The 24,205-nt window shown below is 52.6% G+C and overlaps 1 protein-coding gene across 1 annotated transcript in view; it reads left to right on the top strand.

The window, feature by feature from the left end:
- The window catches only part of LOC141077916 (otogelin-like), a 280,958-nt gene that overhangs the window by 213,819 nt on the left and 42,934 nt on the right, over positions 1–24,205 (top strand). Inside the window, exons 25-32 of the mRNA XM_073564686.1 lie at positions 13,189–13,409; positions 13,481–13,619; positions 19,722–19,916; positions 20,004–20,216; positions 20,360–20,464; positions 20,925–21,038; positions 21,117–21,218; positions 21,478–21,576. Coding sequence (XP_073420787.1) covers positions 13,189–13,409; positions 13,481–13,619; positions 19,722–19,916; positions 20,004–20,216; positions 20,360–20,464; positions 20,925–21,038; positions 21,117–21,218; positions 21,478–21,576 — 1,188 coding nt within the window. The remainder of the gene's footprint in view (positions 1–13,188; positions 13,410–13,480; positions 13,620–19,721; positions 19,917–20,003; positions 20,217–20,359; positions 20,465–20,924; positions 21,039–21,116; positions 21,219–21,477; positions 21,577–24,205) is intronic.

Here is a 24,205-nt window from a genome sequence, read left to right on the forward strand (position 1 = left end):
CTCATGTGCAGTGTGTGATCTATTAGTATACCAAAGTCTTTTTCACACGTGCTGTTGCTTAGTTCTATTTTTCCTATTCTGTAGATGTAATTTTCATATTCCTTGTCCAGATGTCCTAGTCCACATGTAGAATCTTGTATTTTTCTCTGTTAAATACCATTGTATTAGTCGCTGCCCATTGTTGAAGTTTATCTAGATTGTCCTCCTCAGTCTCCAGTGTCTTGCCTGATAATAAATGTCCTCAGCCTCTGGTGTCTTACTGGACAGCACATCTCCTCCATCTCGTTTCTTGCTGGATAATAAATCTCCTCATTCTCCGGTGTCTCGCAGTACAATACATCTCCTCTTCCGTCCCGAGGTTCTTGCTGGATAATAATAACGATACATCTCCTCCTAAGTATCCTGTCTTTCTGAACAATACATCTGTTAGGCGTCAAGTTTCCCCCACTGCACAGGGGGAATCTCAAGCCATGTCCTCTGCAGTCTCCCATTCCTCTGCAGCCGCAGAGATTCCTGCTCAGCAGAGACGTCAGTCCCGGCGTCTTGCCCAAGCTGATGCAAGGCATCTGGTTGCACCTGCAGGCTCTGCTATAACACCATGCTTGAGTCAGCAGCAAGCAGACGCTTCTGGGACTAAGTCCTGTCTTTTGCTTACTGAGCATGCCTATGGACGACCTCTCATTGGTGGTCGGAGGTCACATGCGCATGTCCCATTCCTGCTCGGATTGGTCCACTGGGAAGGTCCCGGAAGGACGTCGCTATAAAAGAGTCACATGGCCACTCGGCCAAGCGCTAGTATAGACAGTTATTATAACTTGTGTGTGTGATGATGGATATATGAAACTGGTGATTGACTCATTATGAAACCCCTCCCTTTGATACGCATGTTGTAGGGTTATCTTAGTCTGAGTCAGCGCCTTGTAGTGGCTAAGTCTAGCGCCACAGTGCTTCCAAGTCACAGCACCTCTCTCAGCGTCATATTGTGCCATCCAGCACAAGGCACCTAAGTAGCTGCATCCACCAGTGCGATGCCGTGTGCAGGTCTAGCGCTTTCCTTACTCAGTCAGGGTGGCTAGTGGCATCCGCCAGAGCGGTGCAGTGCACACTTAGTGCCTTATTATTCTGTTTCTCTCTTGCTGGCACCACTGCAGCGGCGCCGAGCGCTAGTGGACTAGAAGGACTCTAACCCATGTCCTTGGGGCAGAGTCCTGTGTCTGTATTCTAGCGCTCATCCGACCGAGCCCTGTGAGCTTAACAGGCTTCAGCATTTACATTGTGCGGCACCGCGGTTCTGTGAAGCAACAGAACCCACTCCTGTACACACCGGGTGACGCTAACCTGTGTGTGTCCAGTTATTATTTGCCATATAGCCTCTGACATTACCGAGCAGCAGTTCTACATCTCTGCACGGTGGATCCCAGGCTGCGAACGCACCTCATTATCATCTTTATTATTTGTTGCATTCCGCCAGCCTAACATTATACTAGCGCCAGGGTCTGGCTAGTAATGGCGGACGAGCAGCGATTCCACAGGTTCATCCAGCAGCTGGAGGGCAGGTTGGCGGATCTCGAGTGCTCAACCTCAACTGTGGATCTTACCGCAGTCGCTGTTCAGGCAGCCACGGAGGCTGTCTCCCGTGTGTCCACTGCCATCCCTGCCCCAACTTTGTCCCGCTGCCCGATAAGTTCTCAGTCGATAGTGCTTGTAGGAGTTTCGTGAGTCAGTGCACTCTACAGCTGGAGCTGCTGGCTGCACAATTCCCCTCCGAGTGGGCTAAGGTGGGATTTATTATTTCCCTCTTGTCGGGCAGGGCTTTGGAGTGGGCCACACCGCTGTGGGAGCGTGGTGATCACGTGGTGCAGAGTGCCTCGCAGTTTTTGGGCACTCTGAAGCAGGTCTTCTTGGGACCGCGAGTCACTCATGACACCGCGCTGCTGGCATTGTCTCAGGGCTCATCTATGGTCAGCCACTTTGACATCCAATGCTGGCCTCTGAGTTGGAGTGGCCAGATAAGGTCCTCATTGCGGCATTCTGGAGAGGTTTGGCTGACCATGTGAAGGACGCCCTGGCCACCAGGGAGATTCCCGCCACATTGGAGGAGCTTATCACCATCTCCACCCGTATAGATCTTCGCTTTGCCGAGTGAAGGTTGGTGCGGTCCCAGTGTAGGCAGAGGTTTAGGTTGGCACCCAGTTTTGCTAAACCTCTGGAATCTCCCGATCGGGCATGCGAGCGTCAGGGGGCTTCCTGTGCGGGATCCAGACCCCGATCCGCTCAAGCTCCTGTGATCTGTCATGTTTGCTGGCAGTCTGGTCACCTTGCCAACTGGTGCCCACAGCGGCCGGGAAAAGGTTCGCGTCTAGTGACCATAGGAGGCGGCTCTCTAGAATCAGCGGCGTTTTCCTCCAAGCTGTCCTTTAAGGGGACACTTGAGTTTGGTTCTTCCACTCTGGCGGTGGAAGTTTGCGTGGATTCCGGAGTGGAGGGCAATTTTATGTCTGCCTTCGCTCAACGGCACACAATACCCCTGGTTATGATATCTAAGCTAGTCACTGCCCCATTGTTACTCTCGGTGTCTCCATCTCATCAGGAGACAATATCCCTCCTCGTCATGCCTGAAGGTATCGACCAGGTCCTTCTAGGGGTCCCCTGGTTGCGGTATCATTCCCTCAATATAGAGTGGTCCTCAGGGAAAATTCTTGGTTGGAGTAAATCATGTGAGGGTAGATGTCTGAGGGAGTACGTCTAGGTTGCCTCCACCGAGGTCCCCGCAGATCTTTCCTCGCTCCCCAAGCACTATTGACAGTATGCAGACATGTTCTCCAAAAAGGCGGCGGAAACCCTTCCACCGCATCGCCCCTATTGACCTCTTGCCGGGTGCTGAGCCTCCCCGGGGTCGAGTCTACCCCTTATCTATCCTGGAGACAGAGGCCATGTCTCAATACATCAGGGAGAATCTGGCAAGAGGATTCATTAGGAAGTCAGTGTCACCAGCGGGGGCAGGATTCTTCTTCGTCCAGAAGAAGAATGGAGAACTGCGTCCCTGCATCGATTACAGGGGTCTTAACGCCATCACCGTTAAGAACAAGTATCCTCTGCCCCTGATATCAGAACTGTTCGATAGATTATGGAGAGCGAGAGTTTTCACCAAATTAGATCTGCAGGAGGCCTATAACCTGATGCGCATCAGTGAGGGGGACGAATGGAAGATGGCATTTAACACCAGGGATGGCCATAATGAGTCTCTGGTTATGCCCTTTGTTCTTTGCAATGTGCCGGCCATCTTCCAGGACTTTGTCAATGATATCTTTCGGGATATGCTCTCCACCTCGGTGGTTGTCTATCTGGATGACATCCTCATCTTGTCTCCAGATATGGACTCCCACCGGAGAGAGGTTGGCAAAGTCTTCGTCCACTCACGAGCTAACTCCCTCTACGCCAAGTTGGAGAAGTGCCTGTTTGAGCAGGGGTCCTTGCCTTTCCTGGGCTATATCATCTCTGCCCAGGGTTTGGCTATGGATCCTGCCATATTGCAGGCGGTAATGGACTGGTAAGAACCCCATTCCCTTAAAGCGGTGCAGCGCTTTTTGGAGTTCGTAAATTACTATCGCCAGTTCATTCCCCACTTCTCCACCTTGGTGGCTCCCTTGGTCGCCCTCACCAAGAAGGGAGCCAATCCAATCCCAAGGAGTGGTCGGAACAGGTCTCCAAGGCCTTCTCCTCCATCAAAACTCATTTTGCCAGCGCTCCCATTTTACATCGTCCCAATGTGGACAAACCCTTTATCTTGGAGGTGGATGCCTCTTCCGTTGGTGCTGGAGCGGTCCTCTTCCAGAAGGACGCTCAAGGTCAGAAGCAATCCTGCTTCTTTTTCTCCAAGACCTTTTCGCCGGTGGAGAGGAAATATTCCATCGGGGCCAGGGAGTTGCTGGCAATGAAGTTGGCCTTCTCAGAGTAGAGACATCTCATGGAGGGTGCCCGTTCCCCTTCCAGGTATATATCGACCACAAAAACCTGGTGTACCTGCAGACGGCCCAGCGGCTAAATTCTCGCCAGGCCAGATGGTCTCTTTTCTTCTCCCGGTTCCACTTCACCTTTCATTTTCTGTCCGGTGAGAAGAACGTCCATGCCGATGCTCTCTCTCGCTCCGTAGTGTCATCGGAGGAGGAGACAGAGCCTCGGTTGATTGTCCCATCCGAGATCCTGTGGACCATGGCTCCGGTCGCCCTAGAGTCGGTGTCCAGGGGCAAGACTTTTGTCCCTGCCCGTCTGTGACCGGAGGTTCTCTCTTGGGCTCAGGCGTCCAGGGTGGGTGGGCACTTTGGGACAAAGCGGACAACTGAGCTCCTGGAAAGAAAGTACTGGTGGCCGCATATGGTCCGGGACGTCGAAGACTACATTCGGGTGTGCATCTCCTGCGCCCAGAACAGGTCTTCTCGGCAATGGCCCGCTGGGCTGCTTTACCCCCTGCTGGTGGTGGACAAGCCCTGGGAGATGGTTGGCATGGACTTCGTGGTGGGTCTGCCCAACTCCAGTGGCAGCACGGTTATTTGGGTTGTCACTGACCATTTCTCTAAAATGGTGCACCTGGTGCCCCTCTCGCAGCTACCTTCTGCACGGGGCCTGGCAGCACTGTTCATTAAGCATATCTTTCGCCTACATGGCATGCTAGACAAGATAGTCAGTGACCGGGGTCCCCAGTTTGCATCTCCGTTCTGGAGAGAGCTCTGTAGTCTGCTCAGCATTGAACTAAATCTCTCCTCGGCCTATCATCCCGAGACGAACGGGTTGGTACAGAGGGCCAACCAGACTTTGGTCACATATCTACGACATTTTGTCTCAGCAAGGCAGGATGACTGGACATCCTTGCTACCATGGGCGGAGTTTGCTTTGAACAACGCTGTGGCCGATTCCACCGGCCAGACCCCATTCCTCCTTAATTACAGCCAGCATCCGCGCGTCCCTGTGCTCATGCCCGTGTCATCCACCGACTCTAGGGTGGCAGACTGGGCGGTGGAGGCACGTGATATTTGGGACTGCACCCAGGATGCCATCCAGGCCTCCAAGGAGAGAATGAGGGTCTCCGCGGACGCACACCGGTGCCCTGCTCTGACCTTCGCCCCTGGCTTAGTGTGGCTCTGTAAGGGGGTGAAGTACAGGAAGAGCCGAGGGGGGGTTGCCTTCTCTGCTCCGTGCTCGGAACCATTGAACAGGGCAGCAGTTTGCCCGGGGAAGACAAAAGAAGCCTGTTCTGCAGCCAGGAACAGGAAGGAAGGAGAGCAGAGAGCGGGAAAACAGCGCGCGCTTTCCTCAGAGCGGCGCAGACAGCAGAGAGGGCAGGACGCTGACACAGACCGGGAGTAAGGAGTAAGGCCCTCCCAAGAGAAAATTGCTGCGGTGCAGGAGTGGCCGACCCCAAAAAACTGTAAAGGATGTGCGAGCATTCCTGGGTCTCACAGGATACTTCAAGCCCTTTGTAAAAGACTTTACCCGCATCGCAAACCCCCTCCTGGAATTGATGAAAGGGGTACCTTCCTCTGCGAAGAACAGGAACATACACTGGGGAGAGCACCAGGAGAGAGCATTTCAGGCCCTGAAGAAAGCCCTGACAGAGGCCCCTGTGTTGACCTATGCTGACTTCACACAGCCGTTTATCCTACATACTGATGGAAGCCTACAAGGACTTGGGGCAGTGCTTTCGCAGATGCAGGACGGAAAGGAGCGTGTCATCGCATACGCCAGTTGCTCCTTACATGACTCGGAAAGAAATCTGTATAATTACAGCTCGTTTAAGCTGGTTTGGGCAATTGGCACCTCGAGACATCAAAGCTAGGGGCCCTAGAGCAACGTTGGGTAGTACGAATGGCAAAATTTCAGTACAAGATCTTCTACAGGAGAGGAGTGGAATAATAATAATAATCTTTATTTATATAGCGCCAACATATTCCACAGCGCTTTACAGTTTAACAGTTTCAAAACACAAGTCATAAGTAACAACGTTAACAATACAATAATTAAAGCAAAATAAGACGAAATAAGACGACCCTGCTCGTGAGAGCTTACAATCTACAGTGAGGTGAGGGAGATACAAAGTACAGGTGTGTATTTACAATTGTATATTTACAATGAAGGTCCAGCCATCTTGAGGGAGTGGAGGATGGATGGAGATAGTGAATGGGCTACACACGCACACTTACACATAGAATTACTTTGACTAGTGAACGTGATAAGCCGCTCTGAACAAATGTGTTTTGAGGGAGCGCCTAAAACTATGCAAATTGTGGTTAGTCCTAATTTCTTGGGGTAGAGCATTTCAGAGGATAGGAGCAGCACGGGAGAAGTCTTGGAGTCGGGAGTGGGAGGTACGGATTAGTGCAGAGGTTAGTCAAAAATCGTTTGCAGAGCGCAGCAATCGGCTAGGCCGATAGACAGAAATGAGGGAGGAGATGTAGGGGGGTGCCGCACCGTGGAGAGCTTTGTGGGTGAGAACAAGTACTTTGAATTGGATCCTATAATGAATGGGAAGCCAGTGTAATGACTGACGAAGAGCGGACACGTCCGAGTACCGATTAGTCAGATGGAGTCGAGAATACTCATGCTGATGCCCTTTCTCGAGTGAACTACCATAAACCAGAGCCCAGTTGGGATGAAGAATTGGAGGCTGTAGAGGTTCCAGAGTTTGGAGGCACTGCCAGGACGATGGCAGCGACGCGGGAAACAGTTCAAGAAAAGACACAGGAAAGTTTGTTGTAACAACCCCGCGATGAGTGGGTCCGAATACAGCAGGAAGATTGAGAGATAGCTCAGCTGAGGCGATGACTCGTATCCGGACAAGTGCCTAGCCAGAGTGAGAGGATATCTATGTCTCCAGAGATGTTACGCATGCTGCGCCAGCGGGAACGGCTACAGTTGCGGGATGGTATCCTGTACAGGAAAGTGTATCTACAATCTGAACTTAATCTCGTTTGGCAGACGGTCATCCCCTCGTCCTTGGTAGAACAGGTGGCTAAGGAGGCGCATGAGAAAGGAGCACATTTCGGGTCAGAAAAAACATTGCAGTAGCTGCAACGTTTATTCTATCACCCCCACTTGAGGAACGTCGTGGAGAGAGTATGCCAGCAGTGCCGGAATTGTGAACTAGTCAAGCCGCTAGAACAGCGAGCTCCCACAGAGACAGTGAGATCCTCTGGCCCCATGGAACTACTGGCCATAGACTACTTGACGATTGGCCCAGTGCATCAGGGCTACGAGCATTGCCTAGTGATGATCGACCACGTTTCCAAGTTTGCCGTAGTCACGCCCACTTGGGACCAGAGTGCTCATAACATCAGGCTGCGGGTCGAGTCCGCTAAGTTCACGCCTCGCTACATAGGTCCTTTCAAGGTCCTCGAACAGGTTAGCCCTGTGGTCTACCGGCTGGCCCTTCCTCCACGCCTGGGTATCACCGATACCTTCCATGTGTCCCTCCTTAAGCCCCTCCACTCCGAGTCATCTGCCGGGACATCGGGCTTGTCCTCAGACGAGTTCGAGGTGAATGTCATCGTGGGGTGCAGGATGATACGTGAAAAAAGTATTATCTGGTGGATTGGAAGGGTCATGCCCCAAGGATCAGACCTCGGAGCCTGGGGAGATCATCCGTGCTCTGCTACTTGTTGCAGCCTTTGAGCGTGGCGAGGCGGCCCTGGGGGGGTAATGTTAGGCGCAAGTTTCCCCCACTGTACAGGGGGAATCTCAAGCCATGTCCTCTGCGGCCACAGAGATTCCTGCTCAGCAGAGACGTCGGTCCCGGCGTCTTGCCCAGGCTGATGCTAGGCATCTGGTTGCTCCTTCAGGCTCTGCTATAACAGCATGCTTGAGTCAGCAGCAAGCTGCACGGTGGACCCCAGGCTGCGAACGCAGCTCATTATCATCTTTATTATTTAGTGCGTTCTGCCAGCCTAACAACATCTCCTCCTCAGTCTCCGGTGTCTTTCTGAACAATTCATCCCCTCCTTAGCTCAGACGTCTTGCTGGATAATACATCTCCTCCTCTGTCCCCAGATTCATGCTGGATAATACTTCTCCTCGGTCTCCGGTGTCTTGTGGGCAATACATTTCCTCCTCATTCTCCACTGTCTTGCTGGACAATACATCTCCTCCTTCGTCCTAAGTTTCTTGCTAGATAATACATCTTAGCATTCTCCAATGTCCTTGCAGTGCAATAGTTCTCCTCCTCAGTCTCTGGTGTCTTGCTGGATAATACATCTCCCTTCAGTCTCCGGTGTCTTGCTGGATAATACATCTCCTCCTCAGTCTCTAGTGTCTTGCTGGATAATACATCTCCACCTTGCCCTCCAGTGTCTTGCTGGATAATACATCTCCTTCTTGGTCTCCAGTGTCTTGCTGGATAATACATCTCCTCCTCGGTCTCTGGTGTCTTGCTGGATAATACATCTCCTCCTCGGTCTCCGGTGTCTTGCTGGATAATACATCTCCTCCTCGGTCTCTGGTGTCTTGCTGGATAATACATCTCCTCCTCGGTCTCTGGTGTCTTGCTGGATAATACATCTCCTTCTTGGTCTCCAGTGTCTTGCTGGACAATACATCTCCTCCTCAGTCTCTGGTGTCCTGCTGGATAATACATCTCTTCCTCAGTCTCTGTTGTTTTGCTGGATAATACATCTCCTCCTTGGTCTCCGGTGTCCTGCAGTACAATAGATCTCTTCCTCAGTCTCCGGTGTCTTGCTGGATAATACATCTCCTCCTCAGTCTCTGGTGTCTTGCAGTACAATAGATCTCCTCCTTGGTATCTTGCTGGATAATACATCTCTTCCTCAGTCTCTCTGCACATCTCCTCCTTAGTCTCTGTGCACATCTCCTCCTCAGTCTCTGTGCACCTCTCCTCCTCAGTCTCTGTGTACATCTCCTCCTCAGTCTCTGGTGTCTTGCTGGATAATACATCTCCTCCTCAGTCTCTGTGCACCTCTCCTCCTCAGTCTCTGTGTACATCTCCTCCTCAGTCTCTGGTGTCTTGCTGTATAATACATCTCCTCCTCAGTCTCTGGTGTCTTGCTGGATAATACATCTCCTCCACAGTCTTTGGTGTCTTGCTGGATAATACATCTCCTTGGTCTCCGGTGTCTTGCTGGATAATACATCTGTCATTATCCAGGTTGGATCTGACAGATTAAATGTTCAAGTAACCTTTTTTTTTTTTCCTTTAGCTGTGCTAAAGGTGGTTTCCCCCCGGTGGCAATTAGGGTCATTGCACTTTGGTTACTTTAGTTTAGTGCATGTAATTATAAAACAGGTGTGATTGCTCTATAGAAGAGTGTCAGGTGTGGTAATCACGGTTGGTGATAGTCCTCAGTTACAAGCAAGCCTGGGTGAAGGATGGAGCAGAAGGAGAGCCCCGGGCAGCTCAGTGAGAGTCCTGGAGTGGCAGCTATGGTGTCTGCGAGGAGGGCTGGCATGGCTTGGTGGAGTTGCAGCTATGGTGTCAGCAAGGAGTTCTTGCATGGCTTGGTGGAGTGGCAGCTATGGTGTAGAGCTGCACTCATGATGCTGGACTCATTTGCTGGAAAGCTGGACTCAAGATGCTGGACTCTTTTGCTGGAAAGCTGGACTCATATGCTGGACTCTGTTTCTGGACAGCTGCACGCAGGTGGTGGACTCTGTTTGCTCCAAGGCTGCACTATGGTGTTGGATCCGGTCGGAGGAAAAGATGCATGCATGTGGTGGGCTCTGTTGCTGGGAGCGTAAGCAACAGAGCAAAGCTAAGTGGTGTTCCCCTGTTTTGTCTCTTTTCCTTATGTGTGTTTTAGTGCAGTGGTGGGATTAGTTTCCGCACTGTCCACTTCACTAGTGAGGTTTTAGGTGCAGGGCGAGTCAGGGTTTTTAGGTTCCTGATCGTCGCCCGGTGCGGAACCAGCCTAGGGAACGTTAGGAGTGTAGAGACACTGACTCAGGGGAGTGCAGGAGGTCTCCACTTCCCCGTTTCCCTATCGCAGGGCCACCATTGTTATTGTTACCCAGGTTTTCCCTTTTATTGTTTAAATTCGCCATACTGGAGGCGGGGTTTCCAGACATACGTGTATTTCCGAAATTCGCCTGTTGGAGGCGGCGTATCCAGCTGCATGTTTTATTATTTAAATTCACCCAAATGGAGGCGGTGTATCCAGGGTCACGCGTGTCATCTAAATCCGCCCTGCTGGAGGCGCTGTGTCCAGTCGCGCGTGGCCGTGACAACATCTCCTCCTCAGTCTCTGGTGTCTTGCTGGATAATACATCTCCTCCTCAGTCTCTGGTGTCTTGCTGGATAATACATCTCCTCCTCAGTCTCTGGTGTCTTGCTGGATAATACATCTTCTCCTCGGTCTCTGGTGTCTTGCTGGATAATACATCTCCTCCTCGGTCTCTGGTGTCTTGCTGGATAATACATCTTCTCCTCGGTCTCTGGTGTCTTGCTGGATAATACATCTTCTCCTCAGTCTCTGGTGTCTTGCTGGATAATACATCTTCTCCTCGGTCTCTGGTATCTTGCTGGATAATACATCTCCTCCTCAGTCTCTGGTGTTTTGCTGGATAATACATCTTCTCCTCGGTCTCTGGTGTCTTGCAGTACAATAGATCTCCTCCTCGGTCTCCGGTGTCTTGCTGGATAATACATCTCCTCCTCGGTCTCCGGTGTCTTGCTGGATAATACATCTCCTCCTCAGTCTCTGGTGTCTTGCTGGATAATACATCTCCTCCTCAGTCTCTGGTGTCTTGCTGGATAATACATCTCCTCCTCAGTCTCTGGTGTCTTGCTGGATAATACATCTTCTCCTCGGTCTCTGGTGTCTTGCTGGATAATACATCTCCTCCTCAGTCTCTGGTGTTTTGCTGGATAATACATCTTCTCCTCGGTCTCTGGTGTCTTGCAGTACAATAGATCTCCTCCTTGGTCTCCGGTGTCTTGCTGGATAATACATCTCCTCCTCGGTCTCCGGTGTCTTGCTGGATAATACATCTCCTCCTCAGTCTCTGGTGTCTTGCTGGATAATACATCTTCTCCTCAGTCTCTGGTGTCTTGCTGGATAATACATCTCCTCCTCGGCCTCTGGTGTCTTGCTGGATAATACATCTTCTCCTCGGTCTCTGGTGACTTGCTGGATAATACATCTCCTCCTCAGTCTCTGGTGTCTTGCTGGATAATACATCTTCTCCTCGGTCTCTGGTGTCTTGCTGGATAATACATCTCCTCCTCAGTCTCTGGTGTCTTGCTGGATAATACATCTTCTCCTCGGTCTCTGGTGTCTTGCTGGATAATACATCTCCTCCTCAGTCTCTGGTGTTTTGCTGGATAATACATCTTCTCCTCGGTCTCTGGTGTCTTGCAGTACAATAGATCTCCTCCTTGGTCTCCGGTGTCTTGCTGGATAATACATCTCCTCCTCGGCCTCTGGTGTCTTGCTGGATAATACATCTTCTCCTCGGTCTCTGGTGTCTTGCTGGATAATACATCTCCTCCTCAGTCTCTGGTCTCTTGCTGGATAATACATCTTCTCCTCGGTCTCTGGTGACTTGCTGGATAATACATCTCCTCCTCAGTCTCTGGTGTCTTGCTGGATAATACATCTTCTCCTCGGTCTCTGGTGTCTTGCTGGATAATACATCTCCTTCTCAGTCTGTGGTGTCTTGCTGGATAATACATCTTCTCCTCGGTCTCTGGTGTCTTGCTGGATAATACATCTCCTCCTCAGTCTCTGGTGTCTTGCTGGATAATACATCTCCTCCTCGATCTACGGTGTCTTGCTGGATAATACATCTCCTCCTTGGTCTCCGGTGTCTTGCTGGATAATACATCTTCTCCTCGGTCTCCGGTGTCTTGCTGGATAATACATCTCCTCGGTCTCTGGTGTCTAGCTGGATAATACATCTTCTCCTCAGTCTCTGGTGTCTTGCTGGATAATACATCTTCTCCTCGGTCTCCGGTGTCTTGCTGGATAATACATCTTCTCCTCGGTCTCTGGTGTCTTGCTGGATAATACATCTCCTCCTCAGTCTCTGGTGTCTTGCTGGATAATACATCTCCTCCTCGATCTACGTTGTCTTGCTGGATAATACATCTCCTCCTTGGTCTCCGGTGTCTTGCTGGATAATACATCTTCTCCTCGGTCTCCGGTGTCTTGCTGGATAATACATCTCCTCGGTCTCTGGTGTCTAGCTGGATAATACATCTTCTCCTCGGTCTCTGGTGTCTTGCTGGATAATACATCTCCTCCTTGGTCTCCGGTGTCTTGCTGGATAATACATCTTCTCCTCGGTCTCTGGTGTCTTGCTGGATAATACATCTTCTCCTCGGTCTCTGGTTTCTTGCTGGATAATACATCTCCTCCTCAGTCTCCGGTGTCTTGCTGGATAATACATCTCCTCAGTCTCTGGTGTCTTGCTGGATAATACATCTTCTCCTCGGTCTCTGGTGTCTTGCTGGATAATACATCTCCTCCTCAGTCTCTGGTGTCTTGCTGGATAAAACATCTCCTCCTTGGTCTCCGGTGTCTTGCTGGATAATGCATCTCCTCCTCAGTTTCTGGTGTCTTGCTGGATAAAACATCTCCTCCTTGGTCTCCGGTGTCTTGCTGGATAATGCATCTCCTCCTCAGTTTCTGGTGTCTTGCTGGATAATACATCTCCTCCTCGATCTCCGGTGTCTTGCTGGATAATACATCTCCTCCTCGGTCTCCGCTGTCTTGCTGGATAATACATCTTCTCCTCGATCTCCGGTGTCTTGCTGGATAATACATCTCCTCCTTGGTCTCCGGTGTCTTGCTGGATAATACATCTCCTCCTCAGTCTCTGGTGTCTTGCTGGATAATACATCTTCTCCTCGGTCTCTGGTGTCTTGCTGGATAATACATCTTCTCCTTGGTCTCTGGTGTCTTGCTGGATATTACATCTCCTCCTCCGACCCCAGTTTCTTGCTGGATAATAAGTTTCCCTTCTGCCATGTGTACAGAAGCATTGCATGTTTAGTTTATCATTAGCATTGACTTTGGTCCCAGCGCCTGGGCTGAAGGTCTACATTGTTGCGAGTCTTCTTTCTTACCTATAGGTTCCTCTTTAATGTTGTTGGAGCAGTTGGCGTTCTCCAGCCCCATTCTCCATCCCCTATTTTGTGTCTAGTTTTGACAAGTATCAATTCTTGTTCTGTTTTCTACATTTCAGGATTTTGCGATGGAAATGCAACAAATGACTTCATTTTGCCCAATGGCCGAGTCTTATTCTTAGATGATGATCCTGAGGAGTTTCTGGACAGCTGGCAAGTCCCCTATACGTTAAAATATGTTGGAAAAGAGAGATTCAGGGATGTGAATTGTACCGTTGTGGACTGCTCCGAGTGCATGTGGATGATCTTAAACCAGACGTTCAGCAGCTGCCATCCATACGTAAGTACCACTCGTGTGGAGCGAAAGTGTCTGGAGGGGCCACGTTTATCACGGCTCATTACATCCTGCAGGTGTCGCCGGAGGCGTTCTGTGAACTGTGGGCGCAGGATGCAGAGTATACCCGGGATCCATGTAAAGCTTTGACCGCCTATTCCACCATGTGCCACAAGTTTAACATCTGTATTGACTGGAGGAGACCTGATTTCTGCCGTAAGTGGCGCAGATTCCACAAAATATTTCACCTGAGAGGGACCAGCGAGACCTGAAATAGGACACATGGACCAAAATCTGATGAGGGTGATTGTACCACAGCCTGTGAGGGGCGGGCAGGGGGTAGAGACCTGATCAGGGTGATTGTACCACAGCCTGTGAGGGGTGGGCAGGGGGTAGAGACCTGATGAGGGTGATTGTACCACAGCCTGTGAGGGGTGGGCAGGGGGTAGAGACCTGATGAGGGTGATTGTACCGCAGCCTGTGAGGGGTGGGCAGGGGGTAGAGACCTGATGAGGGTGATTGTACCACAGCCTGTGAGGGGTGGGCAGGGGGTACAGACCTGATGAGGGTGATTGTACCACAGCCTGTGAGGGGCGGGCAGGGGGTAGAGACCTGATCAGGGTGATTGTACCACAGCCTGTGAGGGGTGGGCAGGGGGTAGAGACCTGATGAGGGTGATTGTACCACAGCCTGTGAGGGGTGGGCAGGGGGTAGAGACCTGATGAGGGTGATTGTACCGCAGCCTGTGAGGGGTGGGCAGGGGGTAGAGACCTGATGAGGGTGATTGTACCACAGCCTGTGAGGGGTGGGCAGGGGGTACAGACCTGATGAGGGTGATTGTACCACAGCCTGTGAGGGGTGGGCAGAGACCTGATGAGGGTGGGGTGATTGTACCGCAGCCTGTGAAGGGTGGGCAGGGGTTAGAGACTTGATGAGGGTGATTGTACCACAGCCTGTGAGGGGCAGTCAGGGGGTACAGACCTGATGAGGGTGATTGTACCACAGCCTGTGAGGGGCGGGCAGGGGGTAGAGACCTGATGAGGGTGATTGTACCACAGCCTGTGAGGGGCGGGCAGGGGGTAGAGACCTGATGAGGGTGATTGTACCACAGCCTGTGAGGGGTGGGCAGGGGGTACAGACCTGATGAGGGTGATTGTACCGCAGCCTGTGAGGGGTGGGCAGGGGGTACAGACCTGATGAGGGTGATTGTACCGCAGCCTGTGAGGGGTGGGCAGGGGGTACAGACCTGATGAGGGTGATTGTACCGCAGCCTGTGAGGGGTGGGCAGGGGGTACAGACCTGATGAGGGTGATTGCACCGCAGCCTGTGAGGGGCGGGCAGGGGGTACAAACCTGATGAGGGTGATTGCACCGCAGCCTGTGAGGGGCGGGCAGGGGGTACAGACCTGATGAGGGTGATTGCACCGCAGCCTGTGAGGGGCGGGCAGGGGGTACAGACCTGATGAGAGTGATTGCACCGCAGCCTGTGAGGGGCGGGCAGGGGGTACAGACCTGATGAGGGTGATTGCACCACAGCCTGTGAGGGGTGGGCAGGGGGTACAGACCTGATGAGGGTGATTGCACCGCAGCCTGTGAGGGGCGGGCAGGGGGTACAGACCTGATGAGGGTGATTGCACCGCAGCCTGTGAGGGGTGAGCAGGGGGCACAGACCTGATGAGGGTGATTGTACCGCAGCCTGTGAGGGGTGGGCAGGGGTTAGAGACTTGATGAGGGTGATTGCACCGCAGCCTGTGAGGGGTGGGCAGGGGGTAGAGACCTGATGAGGGTGATTGTACCACAGCCTGTGAGGGGCGGGCAGGGGGTAGAGACCTGATGAGGGTGATTGCACCGCAGCCTGTGAGGGGTGAGCAGGGGGCACAGACCTGATGAGGGTGATTGTACCGCAGCCTGTGAAGGGTGGGCAGGGGTTAGAGACTTGATGAGGGTGATTGCACCGCAGCCTGTGAGGGGTGGGCAGGGGGTACAGACCTGATGAGGGTGATTGCACCGCAGCCTGTGAGGGGCGGGCAGGGGGTACAGACCTGATGAGGGTGATTGCACCGCAGCCTGTGAGGGGCGGGCAGGGGGTACAGACCTGATGAGGGTGATTGCACCGCAGCCTGTGAGGGGCGGGCAGGGGGTACAGACCTGATGAGGGTGATTGCACCGCAGCCTGTGAGGGGTGGGCAGGGGGTACAGACCTGATGAGGGTGATTGCACCGCAGCCTGTGAGGGGCGGGCAGGGGGCACAGACCTGATGAGGGTGATTGCACCGCAGCCTGTGAGGGGCGGGCAGGGGGTACAGACCTGATGAGGGTGATTGTACCACAGCCTGTGAGGGGCGGGCAGGGGGTAGAGACCTGATGAGGGTGATTGTACCACAGCCTGTGAGGGGCGGGCAGGGGGTAGAGACCTGATGAGGGTGATTGTACCACAGCCTGTGAGGGGTGGGCAGGGGGTACAGACCTGATGAGGGTGATTGTACCGCAGCCTGTGAGGGGTGGGCAGGGGGTACAGACCTGATGAGGGTGATTGTACCGCAGCCTGTGAGGGGTGGGCAGGAGGTACAGTCCTGATGAGGGTGATTGTACCGCAGCCTGTGAGGGGTGGGCAGGGGGTACAGACCTGATGAGGGTGATTGCACCGCAGCCTGTGAGGGGCGGGCAGGGGGTACAAACCTGATGAGGGTGATTGCACCGCAGCCTGTGAGGGGCGGGCAGGGGGTACAGACCTGATGAGGGTGATTGCACCGCAGCCTGTGAGGGGCGGGCAGGGGGTACAGACCTGATGAGAGTGATTGCACCGCAGCCTGTGAGGGGCGGGCAGGGGGTACAGACCTGATGAGGGTGATTGCACCACAGCCTGTGAGGGGTGGGCAGGGGGTACAGACCTGATGAGGGTGATTGCACCGCAGCCTGTGAGGGGCGGGCAGGGGGTACAGACCTGATGAGGGTGATTGCACCGCAGCCTGTGAGGGGTGAGCAGGGGGCACAGACCTGATGAGGGTGATTGTACCGCAGCCTGTGAGGGGTGGGCAGGGGTTAGAGACTTGATGAGGGTGATTGCACCGCAGCCTGTGAGGGGTGGGCAGGGGGTAGAGACCTGATGAGGGTGATTGTACCACAGCCTGTGAGGGGCGGGCAGGGGGTAGAGACCTGATGAGGGTGATTGCACCGCAGCCTGTGAGGGGTGAGCAGGGGGCACAGACCTGATGAGGGTGATTGTACCGCAGCCTGTGAAGGGTGGGCAGGGGTTAGAGACTTGATGAGGGTGATTGCACCGCAGCCTGTGAGGGGTGGGCAGGGGGTACAGACCTGATGAGGGTGATTGCACCGCAGCCTGAGGGGCGGGCAGGGGGTACAGACCTGATGAGGGTGATTGCACCGCAGCCTGTGAGGGGCGGGCAGGGGGTACAGACCTGATGAGGGTGATTGCACCGCAGCCTGTGAGGGGTGGGCAGGGGGTACAGACCTGATGAGGGTGATTGCACCGCAGCCTGTGAGGGGCGGGCAGGGGGCACAGACCTGATGAGGGTGATTGCACCGCAGCCTGTGAGGGGCGGGCAGGGGGTACAGACCTGATGAGGGTCATTGCACCGCAGCCTGTGAGGGGCGGGCAGGGGGTACAGACCTGATGAGGGTGATTGCACCGCAGCCTGTGAGGGGTGGGCAGGGGGTACAGACCTGATGAGGGTGATTGCACCGCAGCCTGTGAGGGGTGGGCAGGGGGTACAGACCTGATGAGGGTGATTGCACCGCAGCCTGTGAGGGGTGGGCAGGGGGTACAGACCTGATGAGGGTGATTGCACCGCAGCCTGAGGGGCGGGCAGGGGGTACAGACCTGATGAGGGTGATTGCACCGCAGCCTGTGAGGGGTGGGCAGGGGGTACAGACCTGATGAGGGTGATTGCACCGCAGCCTGTGAGGGGTGGGCAGGGGGTACAGACCTGATGAGGGTGATTGCACCGCAGCCTGTGAGGGGCGGGCAGGGGGCACAGACCTGATGAGGGTGATTGCACCGCAGCCTGTGAGGGGCGGGCAGGGGGTACAGACCTGATGAGGGTGATTGCACCGCAGCCTGTGAGGGGCGGGCAGGGGGTACAGACCTGATGAGGGTGATTGCACCGCAGCCTGTGAGGGGTGGGCAGGGGGTACAGACCTGATGAGGGTGATTGCACCGCAGCCTGTGAGGGGTGGGCAGGGGGTACAGACCTGATGAGGGTGATTGCACCGCAGCCTGTGAGGGGTGGGCAGGGGGTACAGACCTGATGAGGGTGATTGCACCGCAGCCTGTGAGGGGCGGGCAGGGGGTACAGACCTGATGAGGGTGATTGCACCGCAGCCTGTGAGGGGTGAGCAGGGGGCACAGACCTGATGAGGGTGATTGTACCGCAGCCTGTGAGGGGTGGGCAGGGGTTAGAGACTTGATGAGGGTGATTGCACCGCAGCCTGTGAGGGGTGGGCAGGGGGTAGAGACCTGATGAGGGTGATTGTACCACAGCCTGTGAGGGGCGGGCAGGGGGTAGAGACCTGATGAGGGTGATCGCACCGCAGCCTGTGAGGGGTGAGCAGGGGGCACAGACCTGATGAGGGTGATTGTACCGCAGCCTGTGAAGGGTGGGCAGGGGTTAGAGACTTGATGAGGGTGATTGCACCGCAGCCTGTGAGGGGTGGGCAGGGGGTACAGACCTGATGAGGGTGATTGCACCGCAGCCTGAGGGGCGGGCAGGGGGTACAGACCTGATGAGGGTGATTGCACCGCAGCCTGTGAGGGGCGGGCAGGGGGTACAGACCTGATGAGGGTGATTGCACCGCAGCCTGTGAGGGGTGGGCAGGGGGTACAGACCTGATGAGGGTGATTGCACCGCAGCCTGTGAGGGGTGGGCAGGGGGTACAGACCTGATGAGGGTGATTGCACCGCAGCCTGTGAGGGGCGGGCAGGGGGCACAGACCTGATGAGGGTGATTGCACCGCAGCCTGTGAGGGGCGGGCAGGGGGTACAGACCTGATGAGGGTCATTGCACCGCAGCCTGTGAGGGGCGGGCAGGGGGTACAGACCTGATGAGGGTGATTGCACCGCAGCCTGTGAGGGGTGGGCAGGGGGTACAGACCTGATGAGGGTGATTGCACCGCAGCCTGTGAGGGGTGGGCAGGGGGTACAGACCTGATGAGGGTGATTGCACCGCAGCCTGTGAGGGGTGGGCAGGGGGTACAGACCTGATGAGGGTGATTGCACCGCAGCCTGTGAGGGGCGGGCAGGGGGTACAGACCTGATGAGGGTGATTGCACCGCAGCCTGTGAGGGGCGGGCAGGGGGTACAGACCTGATGAGGGTGATTGCACCGCAGCCTGTGAGGGGTGGGCAGGGGGTACAGACCTGATGAGGGTGATTGCACCGCAGCCTGTGAGGGGTGGGCAGGGGGTACAGACCTGATGAGGGTGATTGCACCGCAGCCTGTGAGGGGCGGGCAGGGGGCACAGACCTGATGAGGGTGATTGCACCGCAGCCTGTGAGGGGCGGGCAGGGGGTACAGACCTGATGAGGGTGATTGCACCGCAGCCTGTGAGGGGCGGGCAGGGGGTACAGACCTGATGATGGTGATTGCACCGCAGCCTGTGAGGGGTGGGCAGGGGGTACAGACCTGATGAGGGTGATTGCACCGCAGCCTGTGAGGGGTGGGCAGGGGGTACAGACCTGATGAGGGTGATTGCACCGCAGCCTGTGAGGGGTGGGCAGGGGGTACAGACCTGATGAGGGTGATTGCACCGCAGCCTGTGAGGGGTGGGCAGGGGGTACAGACCTGATGAGGGTGATTGCACCGCAGCCTGTGAGGGGCGGGCAGGGGGTACAGACCTGATGAGGGTGATTGCACCAAAGCCTGTGAGGGGTGAGCAGGGGGCACAGACCTGATGAGGGTGATTGTACCGCAGCCTGTGAGGGGTGGGCAGGGGGTACAGACCTGATGAGGGTGATTGCACCGCAGCCTGTGAGGGGTGGGCAGGGGGTACAGACCTGATGAGGGTGATTGCACCGCAGCCTGTGAGGGGTGGGCAGGGGGTACAGACCTGATGAGGGTGATTGCACCGCAGCCTGTGAGGGGTGGGCAGGGGGTACAGACCTGATGAGGGTGATTGCACCGCAGCCTGTGAGGGGTGGGCAGGGGGCACAGACCTGATGAGGGTGATTGCACCGCAGCCTGTGAGGGGTGGGCAGGGGGCACAGACCTGATGAGGGTGATTGTACCGCAGAGGAGTGTGAGCTCTTGGGGCATACAGTGTCTCATCTCTGGCTCTGCCTTCAGCTTCTCTCTTTCTCTGCAGCATTTCTCTGTCCGCCATCATTAATCTACCGGGCGTGTCTGCCGATCTGCGCCATCCCTCTGACATGTCAGAACCATGAGATTGAGGTGTACGGCCGTCAGACGTGTGCTGCGCTGACTGAGGGCTGTGTCTGTGCGGAGGGAGAGCTCTTACACCGGCCGGACTCCACCATGTGCATTTCAGGACGTAAATGTGGTAATAACCCTTCCTTGTGGTGCGTGCAGCCCTCGTTCTGCCATTGCTCTATTATTGCTCAGAGCTGTGGCCCTCTCTCAATTGCAGCTTGTACAGACGCCCTCGGGACCCCACGTGAGATCGGAGAGGTCTGGCAGACATCAGAGACGGGATGCTGCGCCTACCGATGTGTGGAGAACGATACGATAATGCCCGTTCAATACAACTGTTCCAAGATGGATGAGCTGCAATGCCGGCGGCATGGACAAGTGCTGGTGACTGTCACCCGTGAGCAGACATGCTGTCCTCAGAAGCTCTGCGGTAAGTGCACGCCCCGATCAGCGAGCATCCATATACACTGGAGGAGTGACGGCACAATGTGGACGTTCTGCTCGCCTCACTTTGTGGCTCTTTCCTCTTCTTCCATCATCCGTATGTCGAGCACTGAATGGTTGTGTCTTTAGTGTGTAACGAGACGCTGTGTGACGGCCTGATCCCGCCATGCCGCAGCCACGAGAAGCTGACCGCCTATTACCAGGACGACTCCTGCTGCCCCCGATACATTTGTGGTAAGATCCAGCGCTGCTTCCTCAGTGGGTTGTGGACAGTATCGGACTCACAGCAGGAACCAGCTCCAGGGCCCACTGCTCAGCTCCATGGAAAAGTGACATTATCCTCATTCACACATTTACGGTATATAACAATGACCTGGGTAAATGATGGCGCTATTGTCTGTACACAAAGATTCAAGTGTATAATGAGAAGTGCTGCTCATATAAGAGGGTGGTGGCCACTCCCACACCGGGGCCCACCGGAGGATTCTCCCGTGCCCCTGTGGGCTAGTCCAGGCCTGGTTATGGAGCCCACCTGCTTTTCCATTATGTGGCTGTCAGATGTTCCTGGGGTCTGATGTGAGGAGGATGGGGGTTCCACCATAGCAGTGGGCTCAGGCAGAGCCGTACCGTGGGGGGCTTCACCACAGCAGTAGGAGAAGAAAACATTGCTGTTATTCCCTGTGATCTCTTGTAGAGTGTGACCCTGAGAAGTGCGAGCGGGTGGATGGACCTCCTCCATGCCGCCAGGATCAGACTCTGTTCGCTGCTGTGCACACCAGGGAGTCGTGCTGTGTGCGATACTTCTGTGGTAGGTGCAGATCGGAGCGGTGGGGACAGATCCTGTGTGGTGGTACCTGCGGCTCAGCTATGTCCTCTGTATGTGCAGGGTGTAACGTCTGCTCTGATCCCGCACCCACCTGTCAGCAGGGAGAATTCCTCACTGTCAGCAGCAACACAACAGGCAGATGCTGTCCTCGCTACCAATGTGGTACGTCCCCCGAGGGGCTGAACTGCAGCGATTTCTACCTGTCCAATGAGATCCATGTGTGAACTACAAGGCTCAGGATGGTGAGGGTGATGCTTGGATGTGTCACAACAATCGAAGCAAAGCCTCAAATAATGACCCAGGGACTTTCACGATCCTGTGACTGCGGCCAGATCCGCTCTCTGCCACATCTGAGGACACTCTCGCCGTCTTCTGTAGCTGCTCTCTGATTCACAAGTTCTTGTTTTCATCTCCCTCTTAGTGTGCGATCCTTCGCAATGTCCTGATATCACGTGTGACCTGGGAATGTCAGCAGTTGAGATATGGACCCCAGACAGCTGCTGCCCCTACAAAACATGCGGTAAAAAAATACAAATTAGTGTAGACTATTGTATAAATGCACAATGACATTGTATATACCGAATATATCCTATCAGCAAGAATATAACTACTATAATACTGCTCCTATGTACAGGAATATAACTACTATAATACTGCCCCTATGTACAGGAATATAACTACTATAATACTGCCCCTATGTACAAGAATATAACTACTATAATACTGCCCCTATGTACAGGAATATAACTACTATAATACTGCCCCTATGTACAAGAATATAACTACTATAATACTGCTCCTATGTACAGGAATATAACTACTATAATACTGCTCCTATGTACAGGAATATAACTACTATAATACGGCCCCCTATGTACAGGAATATAACTACTATAATACTGCTCCTATGTACAGGAATATAACTACTATAATACTGCCCCTATGTACAGGAATATAACTACTATAATACTGCTCCTATGTACAAGAATATAACTACTATAATACTGCCCCTATGTACAAGAATATAACTACTATAATACTGCCCCTATGTACAAGAATATAACTACTATAATACTGCCCCCTATGTACAAGAATATAACTACTATAATACTGCTCCTATGTACAGGAATATAACTACTATAATACTGCTCCTATATACAAGAATATAACTACTATAATACTGCCCCTATGTACAAGAATATAACTACTATAATACTGCTCCTATGTACAAGAATATAACTACTATAATACTGCCCCTATGTACAAGAATATAACTACTATAATACTGCTCCTATGTACAGGAATATAACTACTATAATACTGCTCCTATATACAAGAATATAACTACTATAATACTGCCCCTATATACAAGAATATAACTACTATAATACTGCTCCTATGTACAAGAATATAACTACTATAATACTGCCCCTATGTACAGGAATATAACTACTATAATACTGCCCCTATATACAAGAATATAACTACTATAATACTGCCCCTATATACAAGAATATAACTACTATAATACTGCTCCTATGTACAAGAATATAACTACTATAATACTGCCCCTATATACAAGAATATAACTACTATAATACTGCCCCTATGTACAGGAATATAACTACTATAATACTGCTCCTATGTACAAGAATATAACTACTATAATACTGCCCCTATGTACAGGAATGTAACTACTATAATACTGCCCCTATGTACAGGAATATAACTACTATAATACTGCCCCTATGTACAAGAATATAACTACTATAATACTGCTCCTATGTACAGGAATATAACTACTATAATACTGCCCCTATGTACAAGAATATAACTACTATAATACTGCTCCTATATACAAGAATATAACTACTATAATACTGCTCCTATGTACAAGAATATAACTACTATAATACTGCTCCTATATACAAGAATATAACTACTATAATACTACTCCTATGTACAAGAATATAACTACTATAATACTGCTCCTATGTACAGGATATAACTACTATAATACTGCCCCCTGTCATGATCTCATTTTCAGCTTCACCAGTTGAGAGTTCCCCTTCCGTTCTCCCTCTGGTGGTGACAGGAAGTAGTGCGGTTGGTTTAAGTGGTAGTTATCTGCCACCTGATGAGGAAGATAATGATTGGATCTCTGGAGTATCAGACTGAATAGAAGACAGCCGACGCCCTATCCTGGCGCTGGTGATTCAGTCTGCTTCTCAGGTCCTGGACTTCATCTCTCTTCCAGTCTTCTCAAGTTGTTTGTTTTTTCTAATGTTCACATTTGCGCTTGTTGGTCAATTCTGTTTGTTGTATAATCAGCCTGCCCCTGCTGGGGCTAGGCTGAAATTCCACTCCTATTAATCAGTATTTGCCAATCTGCTTTTTGTCCCTTATTAGATTGGCCTCTTTTTTGCTCTGTCTCAGAATGCTGATATAGGTTTAGAAGTCTAGTGACTTCAGGGTTAATTTTGCTATCAGAAGTGTTGGACATTATTTTTGTAGGTTTTTTTTGGCAGATTGCAGGCAGTGTCTTTCCTTTCCTCTCCTTTCTAGTTAGTTCGGGCCCCATCGTTTGCTCAGCCTATTTTCCTGCCAGTGTTTGTGTTTTCATCTTGTTTCACCATCAATACATGTGTGGGGGCTGTCTTTCCTTTGGGGTCTGCTCTGGGGCAGTTAGTTTTCCTCTTTTCTTGCTTTAGGCTTATGTAGTTCTCCGGTTTTGACGAGGCGTCTAGGACCAACGTAGGAATGCTCCACGACTGCTGCTAGTTGTGCGGGTAAGATCAGGGATCTGCAATCTGCATAGTTACCAACTTCTCTGGTTTTCTGAGACTTAGCTTGTTGTCTTTTTTTCCTCCTCGGTTTCCCAATCATAACTGAATCACCAGCCATACCGCAGATTCTAGGGTACTCAAAAGCAGGAAAGAATTGTTAGAGAAAGAGAAAAGAAACAAAAAGTGTCAGAATTTTTTTTATTTTTTTTATTATGTATTTTTTCCTCTTTTTCTCCGGGGCCGTAGGATTTTTTTCCTAATGGAGATTAAGCAGCTGTCCGATCTTGTGGAGCAGCTTGCTGCTGAAGTACAGGGAATTTCCTCCTACCTTATTCAGTCACATGCTGTTGAACCTAGGATTCC

The sequence above is a fragment of the Dendrobates tinctorius genome, unplaced genomic scaffold (genome assembly GCF_039654945.1).
Source record: "Dendrobates tinctorius isolate UK_male_01 unplaced genomic scaffold, ASM3965494v1 ptg000473l, whole genome shotgun sequence".
In the NCBI taxonomy this organism is placed as follows: domain Eukaryota; kingdom Metazoa; phylum Chordata; class Amphibia; order Anura; family Dendrobatidae; genus Dendrobates; species Dendrobates tinctorius.